General features: G+C 45.0%; 1 protein-coding gene across 18 annotated transcripts in view; it reads right to left on the reverse strand.

Moving 5' to 3' along the window:
* The window catches only part of LOC124037843 (protein furry homolog-like), a 91351-nt gene that overhangs the window by 58288 nt on the left and 16972 nt on the right, over positions 1-16091 (reverse strand). For 14 of the 18 annotated variants that reach the window (XM_046352982.1, XM_046352980.1, XM_046352971.1 and 11 more), the window contains exon 1: positions 12823-13358. The exons of 1 other annotated variant lie outside the window; for it this stretch is intronic. In XM_046352982.1, coding sequence (XP_046208938.1) covers positions 12823-13042 — 220 coding nt within the window. In that variant the 5' untranslated portion in view covers positions 13043-13358. Of the gene's footprint in view, positions 1-1453; positions 2095-12822; positions 13359-16091 lie in introns of those variants that run through there. 3 more of the 18 variants (XM_046352987.1, XM_046352986.1, XM_046352989.1) reach the window with 2 other exon arrangements.

The following is a 16091-nucleotide window of genomic DNA, read 5'->3' on the forward strand; positions in this document are numbered from 1 at the left end:
GGAATCAACACGTTTACCCAACGGTCACCTTGCATTTCTACTGAGCCATTACGAGGTGCCAGCTAGCTCCTGTAACAGACTGAATAACAGACTGTTAGTTTCATATTACCGTTTAGTCTGGTTTACAATTAGGGTTCTAGTAGCAGTTTGACAACAGAAAATAAAGCACCGCTCATTGTGCTTACGCCACATTAAAGGAGATTTATGGTTATTCCACTGTCTCCATTGGCCGCATATAACACCTGCTGAATATGTGTGACACCAATAACATTTGATTTGATGTACTGCGATTCAGCCTCCGAAGAGGTCAGGGCATGCATGCTTCTCAGAGCTGTTGTGAAGGAAGTGAGTTTGTGTTGATACAGGACGTACCACCACTCCCCACCTACCGTCAACTAAATCATGTCAACGCAGCTTTACGGAGCCCTCTGCATTGTGACAACATTTGGGAGGCACACCGCGATGCGGTACAGAGCTTGATTTGGCCTCCGGAGGCTCTGCAATTGAGTCACACTCTCAGTACGGGCGTTCCTCAAAGTTCCTCAAAGCTAATGAACACGGTACAGATGATCATTTGATCAGAAAACGGTTATCAAAATTATTTTAAAAATCAAATAAATTAAAAACTGGGCCACTTAGGTCTTGAGGAAACATTAAAATGAGACGAAGCCAGAATAGGCTTAGTCATAGTCTAATGGGTCACTGCTCAAGAAAAGTGACGTGACCTATATTCACACACTGCGTATTTATTGATAATCAAAGGCACTGAGGGGAGGCAAACAAGCACAGCTTCAGTAGTGACCCTTACTGGAATTAACTTTCCAGTAGAGATGAGGACCATGGGTAAGGTCAATAGGATGGTGCACAGGCCCTCCAATGTGATCTGTATACCAGTCGACTAATGGGAGTCAACGAGAAGACGGATCAATGAGGAAACATTAGCCATCCCAAAGGATGACAGAGAGGGAGAGACCCGGACAGACAGACGACAGAGAGCAAAAGAGAGAGAGCTCGTGCAGACACATTTACCCACACAACAAGCACCTGGCGCCCTCGCGGAGAGGACTTCCCGTCTGTGTGCGCCTGTAATCGGAGTCTGTATCTGCAGATGCTCATCAGGGCAACAGGCCCCGAGGAATAAAGAGCAACCAACCAGTAGAGAGGTCAGGACGAGGGGGGGGGGGACACTCAATCCTCTCCTACCTGCACACAGACCAAACTAGACCAGGCACAGCTGGACCAAACATCTCCCCATCTGTCTACCGCCTAGACCCCCCGCTCCCCCTTTCTGCTCGGATTAAACCATGGTGCAAATGTCCAAGAGAATAAGCAGTCTTAATGGCTGTGTTCCACGTAAGCGTGTGATATAGATGGATGAGCGTGTCGTTTGCTAGGTATGGTATGTAAACGTTGGGTGTGCGCTTGTGACGGGCTCTGTGACGAGGGTACTCACAGCTGCCGCTCCACGACTTGAGCAGAGACTTGATACTGATCTCAAAGAAGAGCGAATCCTGCAGGCTCAGCATGACGCCAGCGAGGGCTGTTACCAAAGACCAGTCTTGTTAACGTTATCCTCCAAAACACAGAACGGAAACGCCAACGTCACTGGCCCACAAATACACACTTCCTCTCCCCAAAAACACACACACACACCTCTCCTCCTAACAGACAGGAGCCCAGTTCTACCCTCCGGAGGAGCTGGTTATAGGACTCATGGTGAATTTCAGAACAGACACCAGTCAGCTGCTGTTTGCAGAGAGGCCCATGGGGAAGTGTCAGGCGGTAAGCTGGGTTCAGTGGAAAGTACAACCACCCAGAGAGGCACGGAGAGAGGAGAGCGTGAGGATCTTTAGAGCTGCATTTCCATCCAAACGTCCACTCGCTAGCCAATCCAGAGTCCCTTACCACGCTCCCAGCACAGACAACACGGAGGTGAATGAATACCGTAGGAAAATAAATAAATAAAAACAAACAACTTTCCTCCCGATGTTAGAGAGAGGAATGGGAAGTGGAGCAGCACGCAGAAAAATATATATTCTTGTCTCGGCGGAGCACAGCAATATTCTCTCTCCTCTGTGTCGAGTCCAAGCTTGCTACTGCTAGCACTGTCAGCTATCCTCCCCCCGTCGCGCTCTCCCTCTCCATTCGCTTGCGGACAACCCCTCCCCTCCTCAACTAGCTCTTGTTCGCTCACTGATGCTTGCTGACGCACTCTCTCTCCCACTCTAGAGGGTTAGTTTCAATAGCTGGGTGGGGGGGAGGGGGGGGGTAGAGGTGATGTCATCAAAATGCTGCGAGTGTTCCTTGGCTGTGGTCCAGCGCTGCTGGCCTATCAAAACTACACTTCCTGTTCTCTCCACAGTAGTACTGATGCGTCATCCCCGACTGCAGTATGAGGAAGAGGAAGAAAAAGAGGGATTGAATAAGCCGGGGGGGTGGGGGGGGGGGGGGGGGCTGGAGGAAAGAATATGGAGGGAGGCAGAGGACATCAGAGCAGCATAAAACCAAAATTAAAACACTATTCAAACTCCATTCAGCACTTCAACAAAAACAGGAAATTATCTTTTGTAAATACAAAAAATGTTCCGCCTATAAAAATGTATTTCACACACACCAACACAGAGTAGCCTAGAGTATGCTGCTGGCCATGAGATTCCATATTGGGGCGTTTCACCTTTACACCTGCCTGGGGCACAGAACATGGCACGCTGCAGCCCTCACCCACAGAGCATGGCATGATGGGTAGAAGGATACTTAATCCGTTTGGGTCAACAACAAACTGACACACCCATAGGAGTCATAGGATTACATCATAGTTTTTGTCCAGCAACAGCCATCAAGACACAAAGAAACGCACACACACATCGTTGGCGACACACACCCCATTGTGTGTTTGTATCTCTTTTTAAACCCTGGCTGCAGACTGAAATAGAGCCACATGACAACGGATTTGTGGTCATACACAGTATTACATTTGGTTCACAAAACACTTCAGCGAAAACAGATATACAAGATGAACACTAACAAAATATCTATTTTTCCTCCGTTTGTAGCGCAACCTCTCCACTTCTCTTTCTCAGTCGCTCTCACCATCACATGACTGTCTCTCACAACATAACAAGTTATGCAAAACCAAGCAGGGCTCTGCATTGTAAACAAACTCTCCACAAAGACCTGCATTGTCACACCCTGCCCGCCCTGCAGTATTGTCACTGGGCTGTCAGGAGCCTTATGATGGAGCAGTACTGAATTAGTTTAGCCATTTAAAACAAAGACAGTAGAAAGGAGAGGGAGTAGTGTGTTCATTGCTGTCGGTGATTGACCGTATGTGGCTGTGCCATTCTGAGGCATCGGTCTAAACACCAGCATACTAAGCTCTGCTGCATCTCGGTTTTTCTATCAGAAGCAATGTTCCTCAACCGCAATTTGATGGAGGTCTATGGTAACTGCTAGCATGCTAGTAGATACCGTAGGCTTCGTCATTGTGCTAATACCAGTTAGCATTGGCTCGCGAAACTACCTATACTGGATGCAGAGACTTAAAAATTGTATCCATGAGTCAAATAAATGGCTTCATTGCCAAAATCCCAAAATATCCCTTTAATGGATTTCAACACTTGAATTTTGGTGTTGTGGTTTTTGGTTTGTTCATGACATAGTCTAGCTACATAAAATAATTAAAATGCTATTGTGTTCTTTGAGATACATTTTCTTTCGTATTCTAATGTTACCCAAGACCTTCATAAAAACCTTCATTTTTGCAATAGCGTGTATGAAATGTATTTATAAAAATATTGACATTCAAAGAGCATGTCATTGGCCCAAAGGTGGGGGTCCAACAAGGCTTTTCTAGAGTTAAGTAACGGTAGCTAGTGCTACTTGGCTGTACCTACACAAAAAATTAAAGTATTTCTCCTTCTAACTCTTTTTTTTGCCAATGATGAGCCAACACGTTTTCAGTACTTTCATTCAATGACTGATCAAACCTCATTTTCTCATGCACTCTCGTCCCTTTGCAGCTGGCATAGTGAGCAATAGGCCCAAGTTCGGAACATCGAATCACAATACATAGAGAACCATGATATCGAATCGCAATACATAGGCATAGATCTATCGGCTGCCTTCGATACTGTGAACCATCAGATCCTCCTCTCCACCCTCTCCGAGTTGGGCATCTCCGGCGCGGCCCACGCTTGGATTGCGTCCTACCTGACAGGTCGCTCCTACCAGGTGGCGTGGCGAGAATCTGTCTCCTCACCACGCGCTCTCACCACTGGTGTCCCCCAGGGCTCTGTTCTTGGCCCTCTCCTATTCTCGCTATACACCAAGTCACTTGGCTCTGTCATAACCTCACATGGTCTCTCTTATCATTGCTATGCAGACGACACACAATTAATCTTCTCCTTTCCCCCTTCTGATGACCAGGTGGCGAATCGCATCTCTGCATGTCTGGCAGACATATCAGTGTGGATGACGGATCACCACCTCAAGCTGAACCTCGGCAAGACGGAGCTGCTATTCCTCCCGGGGAAGGACTGCCCGTTCCATGATCTCGCCATCACGGTTGACAACTCCATTGTGTCCTCCTCCCAGAGCGCCAAGAACCTTGGCGTGATCCTGGACAACACCCTGTCGTTCTCAACCAACATCAAGGCGGTGGCCCGTTCCTGTAGGTTCATGCTCTACAACATCCGCAGAGTACGACCCTGCCTCACACAGGAAGCGGCGCAGGTCCTAATCCAGGCACTTGTCATCTCCCGTCTGGATTACTGCAACTCGCTGTTGGCTGGGCTCCCTGCCTGTGCCATTAAACCCCTTCAACTCATCCAGAACGCCGCAGCCCATCTGGTGTTCAACCTTCCCAAGTTCTCTCACGTCACCCCGCTCCTCCGTTCTCTCCACTGGCTTCCAGTTGAAGCTCGCATCCGCTACAAGACCATGGTGCTTGCCTACGGAGCTGTGAGGGGAACGGCACCTCAGTACCTCCAGGCTCTGATCAGGCCCTACACCCAAACAAGGGCACTGCGTTCATCCACCTCTGGCCTGCTCGCCTCCCTACCACTGAGGAAGTACAGCTCCCGCTCAGCCCAGTCAAAACTGTTCGCTGCCCTGGCCCCCAATGGTGGAACAAACTCCCTCACGACGCCAGGACAGCGGAGTCAATCACCACCTTCCGGAGACACCTGAAACCCCACCTCTTTAAGGAATACCTAGGATAGGATAAGTAATCCCTCTCACCCCCCTAAGTTTTAGATGCACTATTGTTAAGTGACTGTCCCACTGGATGTCATAAGGTGAATGCACCAATTTGTAAGTCGCTCTGGATAAGAGCGTCTGCTAAATGACTTAAATGTAATGTAAATGTAAGTATAGTGATAATATCATTTTGCGAGGTCCTTGGAAATTCCCAGCCTTAAAAGGATACTTTTGGATTTTGGCAATGTCTACTTCCCCAGAGTCATATGAACTTGTGGATACCATTTTTAGGTCTCTGTGTTCAGTATCAAGGAAGTTAAGAGGTAGTTTCGCGAGCCAATGCTAACTAGCATTATCGCACTGAATGGAAGTCTATGGGTATCTGTCAGCATGCTCATTTGACAGTGGGGAAGTAGATAAAGGGCCTCATTGGTAAAGTTCAGTAGTATCCCTTTAACACACACACACACACACACACCTACCCATGGCTCAAATTGTTTATTTAACCTTAATTTAACTAGGCAAGACAGTTTGGAAACAAATTCTTATTTACAATGACGGCCTTCCCAAAACAACGCTGGGCCAATTGTGCACTGCCATATGGGACTCCCAATCACTCACAGTTGTGATACAGCCTGGAATCAAACTGAGATGCAGTGCCTTAGACCGCTGCGCCACTCAGGAGCCCATATCAGAGATGGCACTGTTTAGAATAAACACTGTTCATATCTTCAGGAACGCAGTACAACAGTATCAGCTCTCTCAGGTTAGATCAAACAGTACTCTTCCAAAACAGAACAGGATATCATCAAAGAGCACTGGGCCCCCAACAAGAATGTCAACAATGGAACAAAGCTATGCATACCTCCACATTTTAGCAATTTGTTTTGATGATATAGGCCCATCTGTACTAGCGCTCAAAGCTCAATTGAAAAAGACCATGGCAGGTCAGGTAGAGGCAGACGTCCAATGGGAGGAGTGACAGTGGCTGGCCATCCTGACTGGCTCCAGACATTACTGGGCAGGGGGAGTTCCTCCTATAAGGCCACAGTGAGGACAGAAGATACATTTCCTGTCCACAGTGTTCTGCACAAAGTAGGGGGGAAAGAACAACAATTGATAGGAGCTGTAATCTACTGCAGAGTTCTGTCATACTATCCAGGTCTGTGCCCAAACCATTCGAGCCTCTTCTTCTAAAAATCCACCTTTCCAGAAACAAGCGTCTCACCGTTGCCGCTTGTTATAGACCCCCTTCAGCCCCCCAGCTGTGCCCTGGACACCATATGTGAATTGATTGCCCCCCATCTATCTTCAGAGTTCATACTGTTAGGTGACCTAAACTGGGATATTTTTAACACCCCTGCCATCCTACAATCTAAACTAGATGCCCTCAATCTCACACAAATTATCAAGGAATCTACCAGGTACAACCCTAAATCCATAACCACGGGCACCCGCTTAGATATCATCCTGACCAACTTACCCTCTAAATACACCTCTACGGTCTTCAACCATGATCTCAGCGATCACTGCCTGCATCCGTAATGGGCCCGTGGTCAAACCTCATCACTGTCAAATGCTCCCTAAAACACATCAGCGAGCAGGCTTTTCTAATCAACCTGGCCCAGGTATCCTTGAAGGATATTGACCTCATCCCATCAGTAGAGGATGCCTGGTTGCTCTTTAAAAGTGCTTTCCTCAACAGCTTAAATAAGCATGCCCCATTCAAAAAATGTAGAACTAAGAACAGATATAGCCCTTGGTTCACTCCCAGACATGACTACCCTTGACCAGCACAAAAACATCCTGTGGTGAACTGCATTAGCGTCAAATAGCAACATTTCAGAGAAGTAAGGAACCAATATACACAGTCCGTTAGGAAAGATAAGGCTAGCTTTTTCAAACAGAAATTTGCATCCTGTAGCACTAATTCCAAAAGGTTTTGGGACATTGAAGACCATGAAGAATAAGGGCACCTCCTCCCAGCTGCCCACTGCACTGAGGCTAGGAAACACTCACCACTGATAAATCTACAATAACCGATAATTTCAAGAAGCATTTTTCTACAGTTGGCCATGCTTTCCATCTGGCTACCCCTACCCCGGCCAACAGCTCTACACCCCCTGCAACAACTTGCCCAAGCCTCCCCATTTCTCCTTCACCCAAATCCAGACAGCTGATGTTCTGAAAGAGCTGCAAAATCTGGATCCCTACAAACCAGCTGGGCAAGCCAATCTGGACCCTCTATTTCTAAAATCATCTGCCAAAATTGTTGCAACCCCTATTACTAGCCTGTTCAACCTCTCGTATCGTGTGAGATCCCCAAAGATTGGAAAGCTGCCGCGGTCATCCCCCTCTTCAAAGGGTGAGACACTCTAGACCCAAACTGTTATAGACATATATCCATCCTGCACTGCCTTTCTAAAATCTTCAAAAGTGAAGTTAACAAACAAATCACCGACCATTTCGAATCCCATCGTAACTTATCCACAATGCAATCTGGTTTCCCAGCTGGTCATGGGTGCACCTCAGCCACGCCCAAGGTTCTAAACGATATCATAACTGCCATTGATAAGACAGTACTGTGCAGCAGTCTTCATCGACCTGGCCAAGGCTTTCGACTCTGTCAATCACCGCATTCTTATCGACAGACTCAATAGCCTTGGTTTCTCAAATGACTGCCTCATCTGGTTAACCAACTACTTCTCAGATGGAGTTCAGTGTGTCAAATCGGAGGGCCTGTTTGTTGTCCGGACCTCTGGAAGTCTCTATGGGATGCCACAGGGTCCAATTCTCAGGCCAACTCTTTTCTCTGTATATATCAATGATGTCTCGCTTGCTGTTGGTGATTCTCTGATCCACCTCTATGACACCATTTTGTATATATCTGGCCCTTCTTTGGACACTTAACTTCGATAGGATAGGGGGCAGCATTCGGAATATTGGATGAAAAGCGTGCCCAAATTAAACTGCCTGCTACTCATCCCCAGAAGATAAGATATGCAAATTATTAGTATTAGATTTGGATAGAAAACACTCTGAAGTTTCTAAAACGGTTTGAATCATGTCTGAGTATAACATAACTTATTTGGTAGGCGAAACCCCGAGGACAAACCATACAGATTTTTTTGAGGTCACTCTTTTCAAAATCGGTTTTCATTGGGAATCCAGATTTCTAAAGGACCTTCTTGCAGTTCCTATCACTTCCACTGGATGTCAACAGTCTTTAGAAAATGGAGAGGTTTTTCCTTTGTGTAATGAAGAAGAAACATGGTTCAGAACGAGGCTAGAGTGAAGAGGACTCTTTGATAGAGGCGTGTGACCTGAAAGCTAGCTACAGTTTGTTTTCCTCCTGTATTGAACACAGATCATCCAGTCTTCAATTTTGTCAATTATTTACATTAAAAAAATACCTAAAGTTGTATTACAAAAGTAGTTTGAAATGTTTTGGCGAAGTTTACAGGTAACTTTTGAGATATTTTGTAGTCACGTTGCGCACGTTGTAACCGGTGTTTTTCTGGATCAAACGTGCAAAATAAATGGATATATATCGACGGAATTAATCGAACAAAAAAATACAATTTGTGATGTTTATGGGACATATTGGAGTGCCAAAAGATGCTCGTCAAAGGTAAGGCATGAATTATATATTTATTTCTGCGTTTTGTGTCACGCCTGCAGGGTTGAAATATGCTTGTCTCTTTGTTTACTGGGTATCCTCAGATAATAGCATTGTTTGCTTTCGCTGAAACGCCTTTTTGAAATCTGACATGTTGGCTGGATTCACAACAAGTGTAGCTTTAATTTTGTATCTTGCATGTTTGATTTCATGAAAGTTAGATTTTTATAGTAATTTATTTGAATTTGGCACTCTGCATTTTCACTAGCTAGTGTCCCACATATCCCAGAGAGGTTAACAAACCTCCAAACGAGCTTCAATGCCATACAACACTCCCGTGGCCTCCAACTGCTAGTGAAACTAAATGCATGCTCTTCAACCGATCACTGCCCGCACCTGCCCGCCCGACTAGCATCACTACTCTGGACGGTTCTGACTTAGAATGTGGACAACTACAAATACCTAGGTGTCTGGTTAGACTATAAACTCTCCTTCCAGACTCACATTAAGCATCTCCAATCCAAAATTAAATCTAGAATCGGCTTCCTATTTCGCAACAAAGCATCCTTCACTCCTGCTGCCAAACATACCCTCGTAAAACTGACTATCCTACCGATTCTTGACTTTGGCGATGTCATTTACAAAATAGCTTCCAACACTCTACTCAGAAAATTGGATGTGGTCTATCACAGTGCCATCTGTTTGGTCACCAAAGCCCCATATACTACCCACCACGTTTGGCGACTAATATATATATTTATATCTAACTTTAAGCGTCAGCTGTCAGAGCAGCTTGCCGATCACTGTACACAGCCAATCTGTAAATAGCACACCCAACTACCTCATCCCCATATTGTTATTTATCTTCTTGCTCTTTTGCACCCCCGTATCTCTACTTGCATATCATCATCTGCACATCTATCACTCCAGTGTTAAAGCTAAATTGTAATTATTTTTGCCTCTATGGCCTATTTATTGCCTTATACCACCCTACTCTTCTACATTTGCACACACTGCACATAGATTTGATCTATTGTGTTATTGACTGTACGTTTGTTTATTCCATGTGTAACTCTATTGTTTGTGTCGCACTGCTTTGCTTCATCTTGGCCAGGTCGCAGTTGTAAATGAGAACTTGTTCTCAACTGGCCTACCTGGTTAAATAAAGGTAAAATTAAAAAAATTCTGAACAGGTCGACCGTCCTCCTCCTAGTGGCTCACAATGCTATCAACATTACATTTAGCGCCATAACACTATGTCAAGGTGAGAGGCAAGGTTGGTTCTAATAGATTTTGTTTAAACTCTGATCCCAAAGCAACTAGCTGAGCATATTCAATAATTGTTTAACATGTTAATAACATGTCTAACAATGCGAACTAGAAGCTCCCACCACCACCTCCTTCATGCCATTTCACCATATCCTGTCTTACACCTCACTTGACCCAGCTTCCCCAGATTTGACTATCAAATCCACAGAGCGGAGTCAGGGGAGAGTTACTTTAAGGTCACCACAGCACAGCACAATGAGTCCCTCCCTACGGATAGAAGCAGAGCTGCTGTCGGCCAGCCAATTTGGAATTAAGCCTCTTCACAAACACACGTAGCCCCTCACTCTCTGCAATTTCATTCCTCATGTGATGGGTCAGTTATTTGAGAGTCTGAGTGTTCATAAAATGATGTGTCCCCTCTGCTATGAGAGTTTTCCCATTGGAGTTGCAGACCAAGCTCTGCGCTGGCTGGCTCAGTAATACTATTTTACTGTTACTGCCTTTTGGGTTTTCAGGACCGCTTCCTGTACGCAGCCCGATTACAAAACTGGCGCTAGATGTCTGTAGCAGCACCATCCTGGAGGTCGGAGACACCAGTTGAGAAAGAGGTACTAGGCTACAACATGTGTATCAAGAGTCAGCCAATAAGCCAATAACCCCACCCCTAACACACACACACACACACATTATAAAGTACACCACATACACACAAAAACACCTGCGTTTAGTCACATTCACAAACACACCGGGCACCCTTTAACCAAATATGTATCAAATAATTCCCTGGAATCAGGTTGCAGCACATCCACCACAGAGGTGATGTCATTGTGTGCTTCAATGACCAATAACAGAGAGCGAAATAGAGCACCACCTCAAAAGTCAATGCAGGAAGGGCAGGCCATGGCAGACTAGAGGAGAGACCTAGGACGTGACACTGAATCATATGGGAAGGGTGTGTGAGGGAGGTCGCAAACTGCAGAAAGAGCCGCTTCTAAAACATTCAAAATGGTTCCTTGATTATTTAGGCTACGCCATAAACCACAGTAATCATCATCATCATCACGCACCCCATCCATTACACGACACATTACCACCGTCATCAACTTCAGAGTAGTGTGTTCCTGTCTAATACAGAGGAAGGCAGTGTCCTGGTTGAATAGAACCTGGATTCATTCAGGTTTTTCATTCTCAGAGAGAAAATTTGGGAGGGAAATTCATCTAGAGACCACAAACATGTTCCACACAGGAAAGTCCCAGAGAAGGGGAGGGTCAACTTCCAAACCGGGCAAAGTGCTACCCGCTCAACTTCCACCATGTGCGTGGCATGGATACATTTCTGTACAACTCAGCGACTTTGTCAAACCTAACCTGAACAGAGGCGCCTCATTGCCCCAGAATAGGAAGATCAGGTGTAACCGCGTGGAGTTCAGAGTAACACTCACACCTTCACCCAGCTGCTACATTAAAAAGCTTTTTGTGTCGTCTTGTAGACATGTAAGCTCTCTCTCTCAACCTCGGGTCAGAACTGGTGTGTCCTGGTGCGTCTGAAGGGAAAACAGCGTGGGACTGTATTTAGGTGTAGCAAGCTGTCAGTGTGGACTAGCTGTAAATCTCTCATAGGGAGAATTGGTTGATTTGTTGATTCAGCCATGTTTCAGGGAGGAGCAAACAGAGAGCGAGCGTGTTCTGACAGGCAGGGTTGAGCACAAAGCCACGCTGATCGACTGACGAGTCATCACCCTGCGGATGATGGAAAGAGGCTGGTGAACACACACACACACAAAACGAGAGGCCTGTTGATTGCTTACTATAATCAGATACGTTTGGGTCCTCCATTTTGAAGTCAATATTAAATAATTTTTAGTGTATTTAATGGTCTTTCAGAAAAACAAACCATTTTAGAGGTCCTTTCCAAACCATTAAACTCAGAAGCTACCGTATCATAGCACATTAAAAATATATTTAAGCCAAAAAGATAAAAATAACAGCAACTCAAGTTCCATTTCAGCATACAATATAACACCGCTCAGTGACTTTGTGATAGAATATTCCACCGTCCTGCTAACTTTCACTGTGCCCTTTCACAGAGTTCTCCGTCTGTCATAGCAGTATGAGCATACTGCATGTGAAATGTTTATTTATTTAACCTTTAACTAGGCAAGTCAGTTAAGAACAAATTATTATTTACAATGACGGCCTACTCCGGCCAAACCCGGACAACGCCGGGCCAATTGTGCGCCGCCCTATGGGACTCCCAATCACGGCCGGATGTGATACAGCATGGATTCACACAGTGCCTCTTGCACTGAGATGCAGTGCCTTAGACCGCTGCGCCACTTGGGAGCCCAGAATTGTCAATGTCCCAGATCACTCACTATCACAATAATTTTAAACTCTTTCACACACACACAAGACACAAAGCCTTACTTTACCTGGAGGTACTGATGTGGCAATAACAGCACAAACCCTCAATGACCCTATAGCCTACTGTGTTTCATGTGATGGTGTCTCATAGGTATCACATTAGAAAGTGATTGCAGCTGATGACATTATTGGTTTACCATGTACTCGGCCAAGATCAAACTAAATATTCAGCCAGTTGATTGACTGTTGACTCTGCTCAACAGCACAACGCCTCAAGTGCATACGACAGAGTAAAACATGAATGCAAAACTCTGTAGGTCTTGATAAGGCGAGTTAGTCATTCATTGTAAGAGAAAGCTTCCTAGTCTGTCTACCTTTGATGCGGTTGGTCCGGTTGGAGCGGACGGGCCTGGTGGTGGAGGTACTCACCAGACCCTCCTGGTCCTCCTCGATGGTCTGGCCCATGGCCAGCAGGCCCAGGCGCTTCATCCTCAGCAGACGGGGGCCTGTCTCCCGGGGCAACCCTCCCCCAGACTCCAACGTCCCCCCGTCCCACGATATGGCGGCTGGGACCAGGCTCCTTAGGAACTCCATGCGTGTCTGTATTCACGCTAACTCACTCAGTCCAGCATCCAGTCCAAATCCACAGTCAGTCACTCTGCAACATCTTCCTCCACTAAACTACCTAGCTGTTTACCACTAACAGCCAGGGTTACTGCCACTAGGTCTGTCTGCTGCTTAGCGCTGTACAGTCAGTGATATCGTAGACTACGATAGTCAACAACAGACAGCCCATTAGAAGAATGAAGAGACACTATCTGGCCTATTGAAACTCAGTCTGTTGTATCCCCCTACAGCGAAGAGTCAGAATGGGAGAACCTTCCTGCGCAGCCAGAAACAGTACCTGTCTGCTCAGAGGGAGAAGGCAAACAGACATCACACTCCAGCAGTGATGTAATCAGGAGTGGGTGGAGCCAGGCCAGGTCAGTTGCCAGGCCCTATCAGGGGCAGGACCAGAACATGTTCCACAGGAGATAACGCACGCCTGGGCCCACAGCCAATCAAAACAGAGACAACACCCTGGCCTACCTCTCTTAGAAGAGTGAGCGAGAAGGAAGAGAGACCGGTCTTGGTGGGGAATTAGTGAGAAGTGGAAGGGGTGTGTAAAAACAGAAGCGGCAGATCAGAGAGACTGGATTTTCTGGCGCTCACCTCTCTTAGGAGGCTTTTATTTACAATATTAAACAGGTGCAGGATGATAAACTTAGTATAGAGAATAAAAACAGGATGTTGACAAAGAATAAATCTAAGATATTCTAGGTATAAACTGTTCGGCAACAACTCTTTACCTATTACAAAACTCAGGTATGGCTCTACTCTAGCCAACCTGTTACCTGCACAGCCTGCTCTCCCCCAGGCAAAGGCCAACTGACCACATAAAGTACTCCTTCCAGGAACTCCCTTCAGTTAGGAACGTTCCATCATTATAGGAACGTTCCATCATTATAGCCCCGAAACACATTTTTACCATAAATACGTAATTTCGCATGGACATATAACACCATAACATCAACAGTTTTACATAAGCCCAGACTTGATTAACTTGTGCCATAACTATTTATTTAAGTCACACAATATACATTCATTAAGTAATTTCCCCCTGGGATAATTCATCACTTTAGTTGTTCCCATAAACCAATAATATGTTCTCCTGACTCGTAGACTAATTTGCGTAATGCACACCGGCACTTCAAGACAAACAATTTAGGTAGGTTAAATTATATGATTATTCTCTACCAACACGTCTATCGTTACCGTAATAATATATTTCACATTGCTAGAGCATGTACGTTTAAATGGGCGGCTTTATATACGGTAGAAACATAGTTAACAAGTTATTGTTTTAGTAACTGGCGTGCACAAACACTCGACTTTGGCGCCTTTCGTCAACTAATGCGCAACTCTAACCAACATATTCTCTTTTGTTTCAGGATTCTTGGCTATATCTTGAGATACAATAAATAATCTCTCCAACCAATCATTTTTTCAGTGTCATTGTTTATGAGCCACGGACATGCGCTCCATGACAGGATGACTCTACCCTCCGGCCTGTCTGTGTATACTGATAACCCTTATCGCCCAGTGAACTGTCATATTGTACTAAACATACATACACTTGGCTAAACTTGGGCGGTATACCGGGGTATTTGTAAATAGCCACGGGGTGGTTTTTCAATCATGTCAAAACGGTTTTTAAGTTAATCAATAAATTGTCATTTTTGTAGCTCCTGTAAGTAAATACCTGCAGGCAACTTGTGCAATACGTTAAGAGAAAGATAGCGTTCTTCATTTCACCCGTCACATTATGAAGCTTACTGTAGTTCCCAAGAATATTTGAGCCAGTCGTGTTAGTTCGTAAATAGCACAACGGGAAAAAGCAGGTGAGTCCAGCTGTGTATTGACAGGGGTTGAGTTTTATATTGAAAGTCAACAGTGTTGTTTTGTTTCAAGAGTGATTAGGGACGTGCAACTATAGTTTTCATTCACAGAAAATACATTAGTGCAACACATTCGGTAGAAAATAGCTTAATTGTCAGACGACAACAGAAGTGCAACATGATTTGGCTGGCAGTCACACAAGTAAATGAGCTCACAATGAATGTAAAAGTATTTGGCCATCATTTCTGTTTATCATAGAATGAATGTAACCAGCTATCTTGCATTTTACCTGAGAAAAGTAGGCTGGCTACAAAGCGAGAAGTACCAGTGAAAAGTAGGCTGGCTACAAAGCGAGAAGTACCAGTGAAAAGTAGGCTGGCTACAAAGCGAGAAGTACCAGTGAAAAGTAGGCTGGCTACAAAGCGAGAAGTACCAGTGAAAAGTAGGCTGGCTACAAAGCGAGAAGTACCAGAGAAAAGTAGGCTGGCTACAAAGCGAGAAGTACCAGAGAAAAGTAAGCTGGCTACAAAGAGAGAAGTACCAGAGAAAAGTAAGCTGGCTACAAAGAGAGAAGTACCAGAGAAAAGTAGACTGGCTACAAAGAGAGAAGTACCAGAGAAAAGTAGACTGGCTACAAAGAGAGAAGTACCAGAGAAAAGTAGCTACAGTCAGAGCTGTCTTTTGATAGAATGCCTTTGTGAATTCTCAGAGTGGAGAAGCGCAACTGAATAGAACATTGTTTGATGCTGAGCAGAAATAACACTGAGAAGCAGTTTAGATAATTCTGAGTTTTATATATTTTTTCCTGCGTGAAAAACAAAGAATTCTGAGTTAGGGCGAACCCCAAGTTTAACTTGCTAGTTATCGAAGTGGCTGATTTAGTAAGGTCACGGGGCATTATATTGTGTTAGCTTTCTGCCATGTTTGAGATGTCAAAACCCTTCGAATGAGTTATCTGTACAGCTGCCACTTCAGCTTGATTTCCTTGCGTTTTTCTCTACTCTATTCTGGGCCCTTCTGCTTCTCCCCTGTCTACTCTGAGCATAGTAGGCTTTCCCGTTGCCCTAGCGACTCTCAAATTCCAGAGACACAGTACTATTCGGTCTTCAGACAAGCATGTGTCAAAACATTGTTCATTTGCTCATCAACTTTAAAATATATTTTTAAATTATTTATACAAGGTTTTCCTCATTGAGATAAAATA

Source organism: Oncorhynchus gorbuscha, linkage group LG06, assembly GCF_021184085.1.
Source record: "Oncorhynchus gorbuscha isolate QuinsamMale2020 ecotype Even-year linkage group LG06, OgorEven_v1.0, whole genome shotgun sequence".
NCBI lineage: Eukaryota > Metazoa > Chordata > Actinopteri > Salmoniformes > Salmonidae > Oncorhynchus > Oncorhynchus gorbuscha.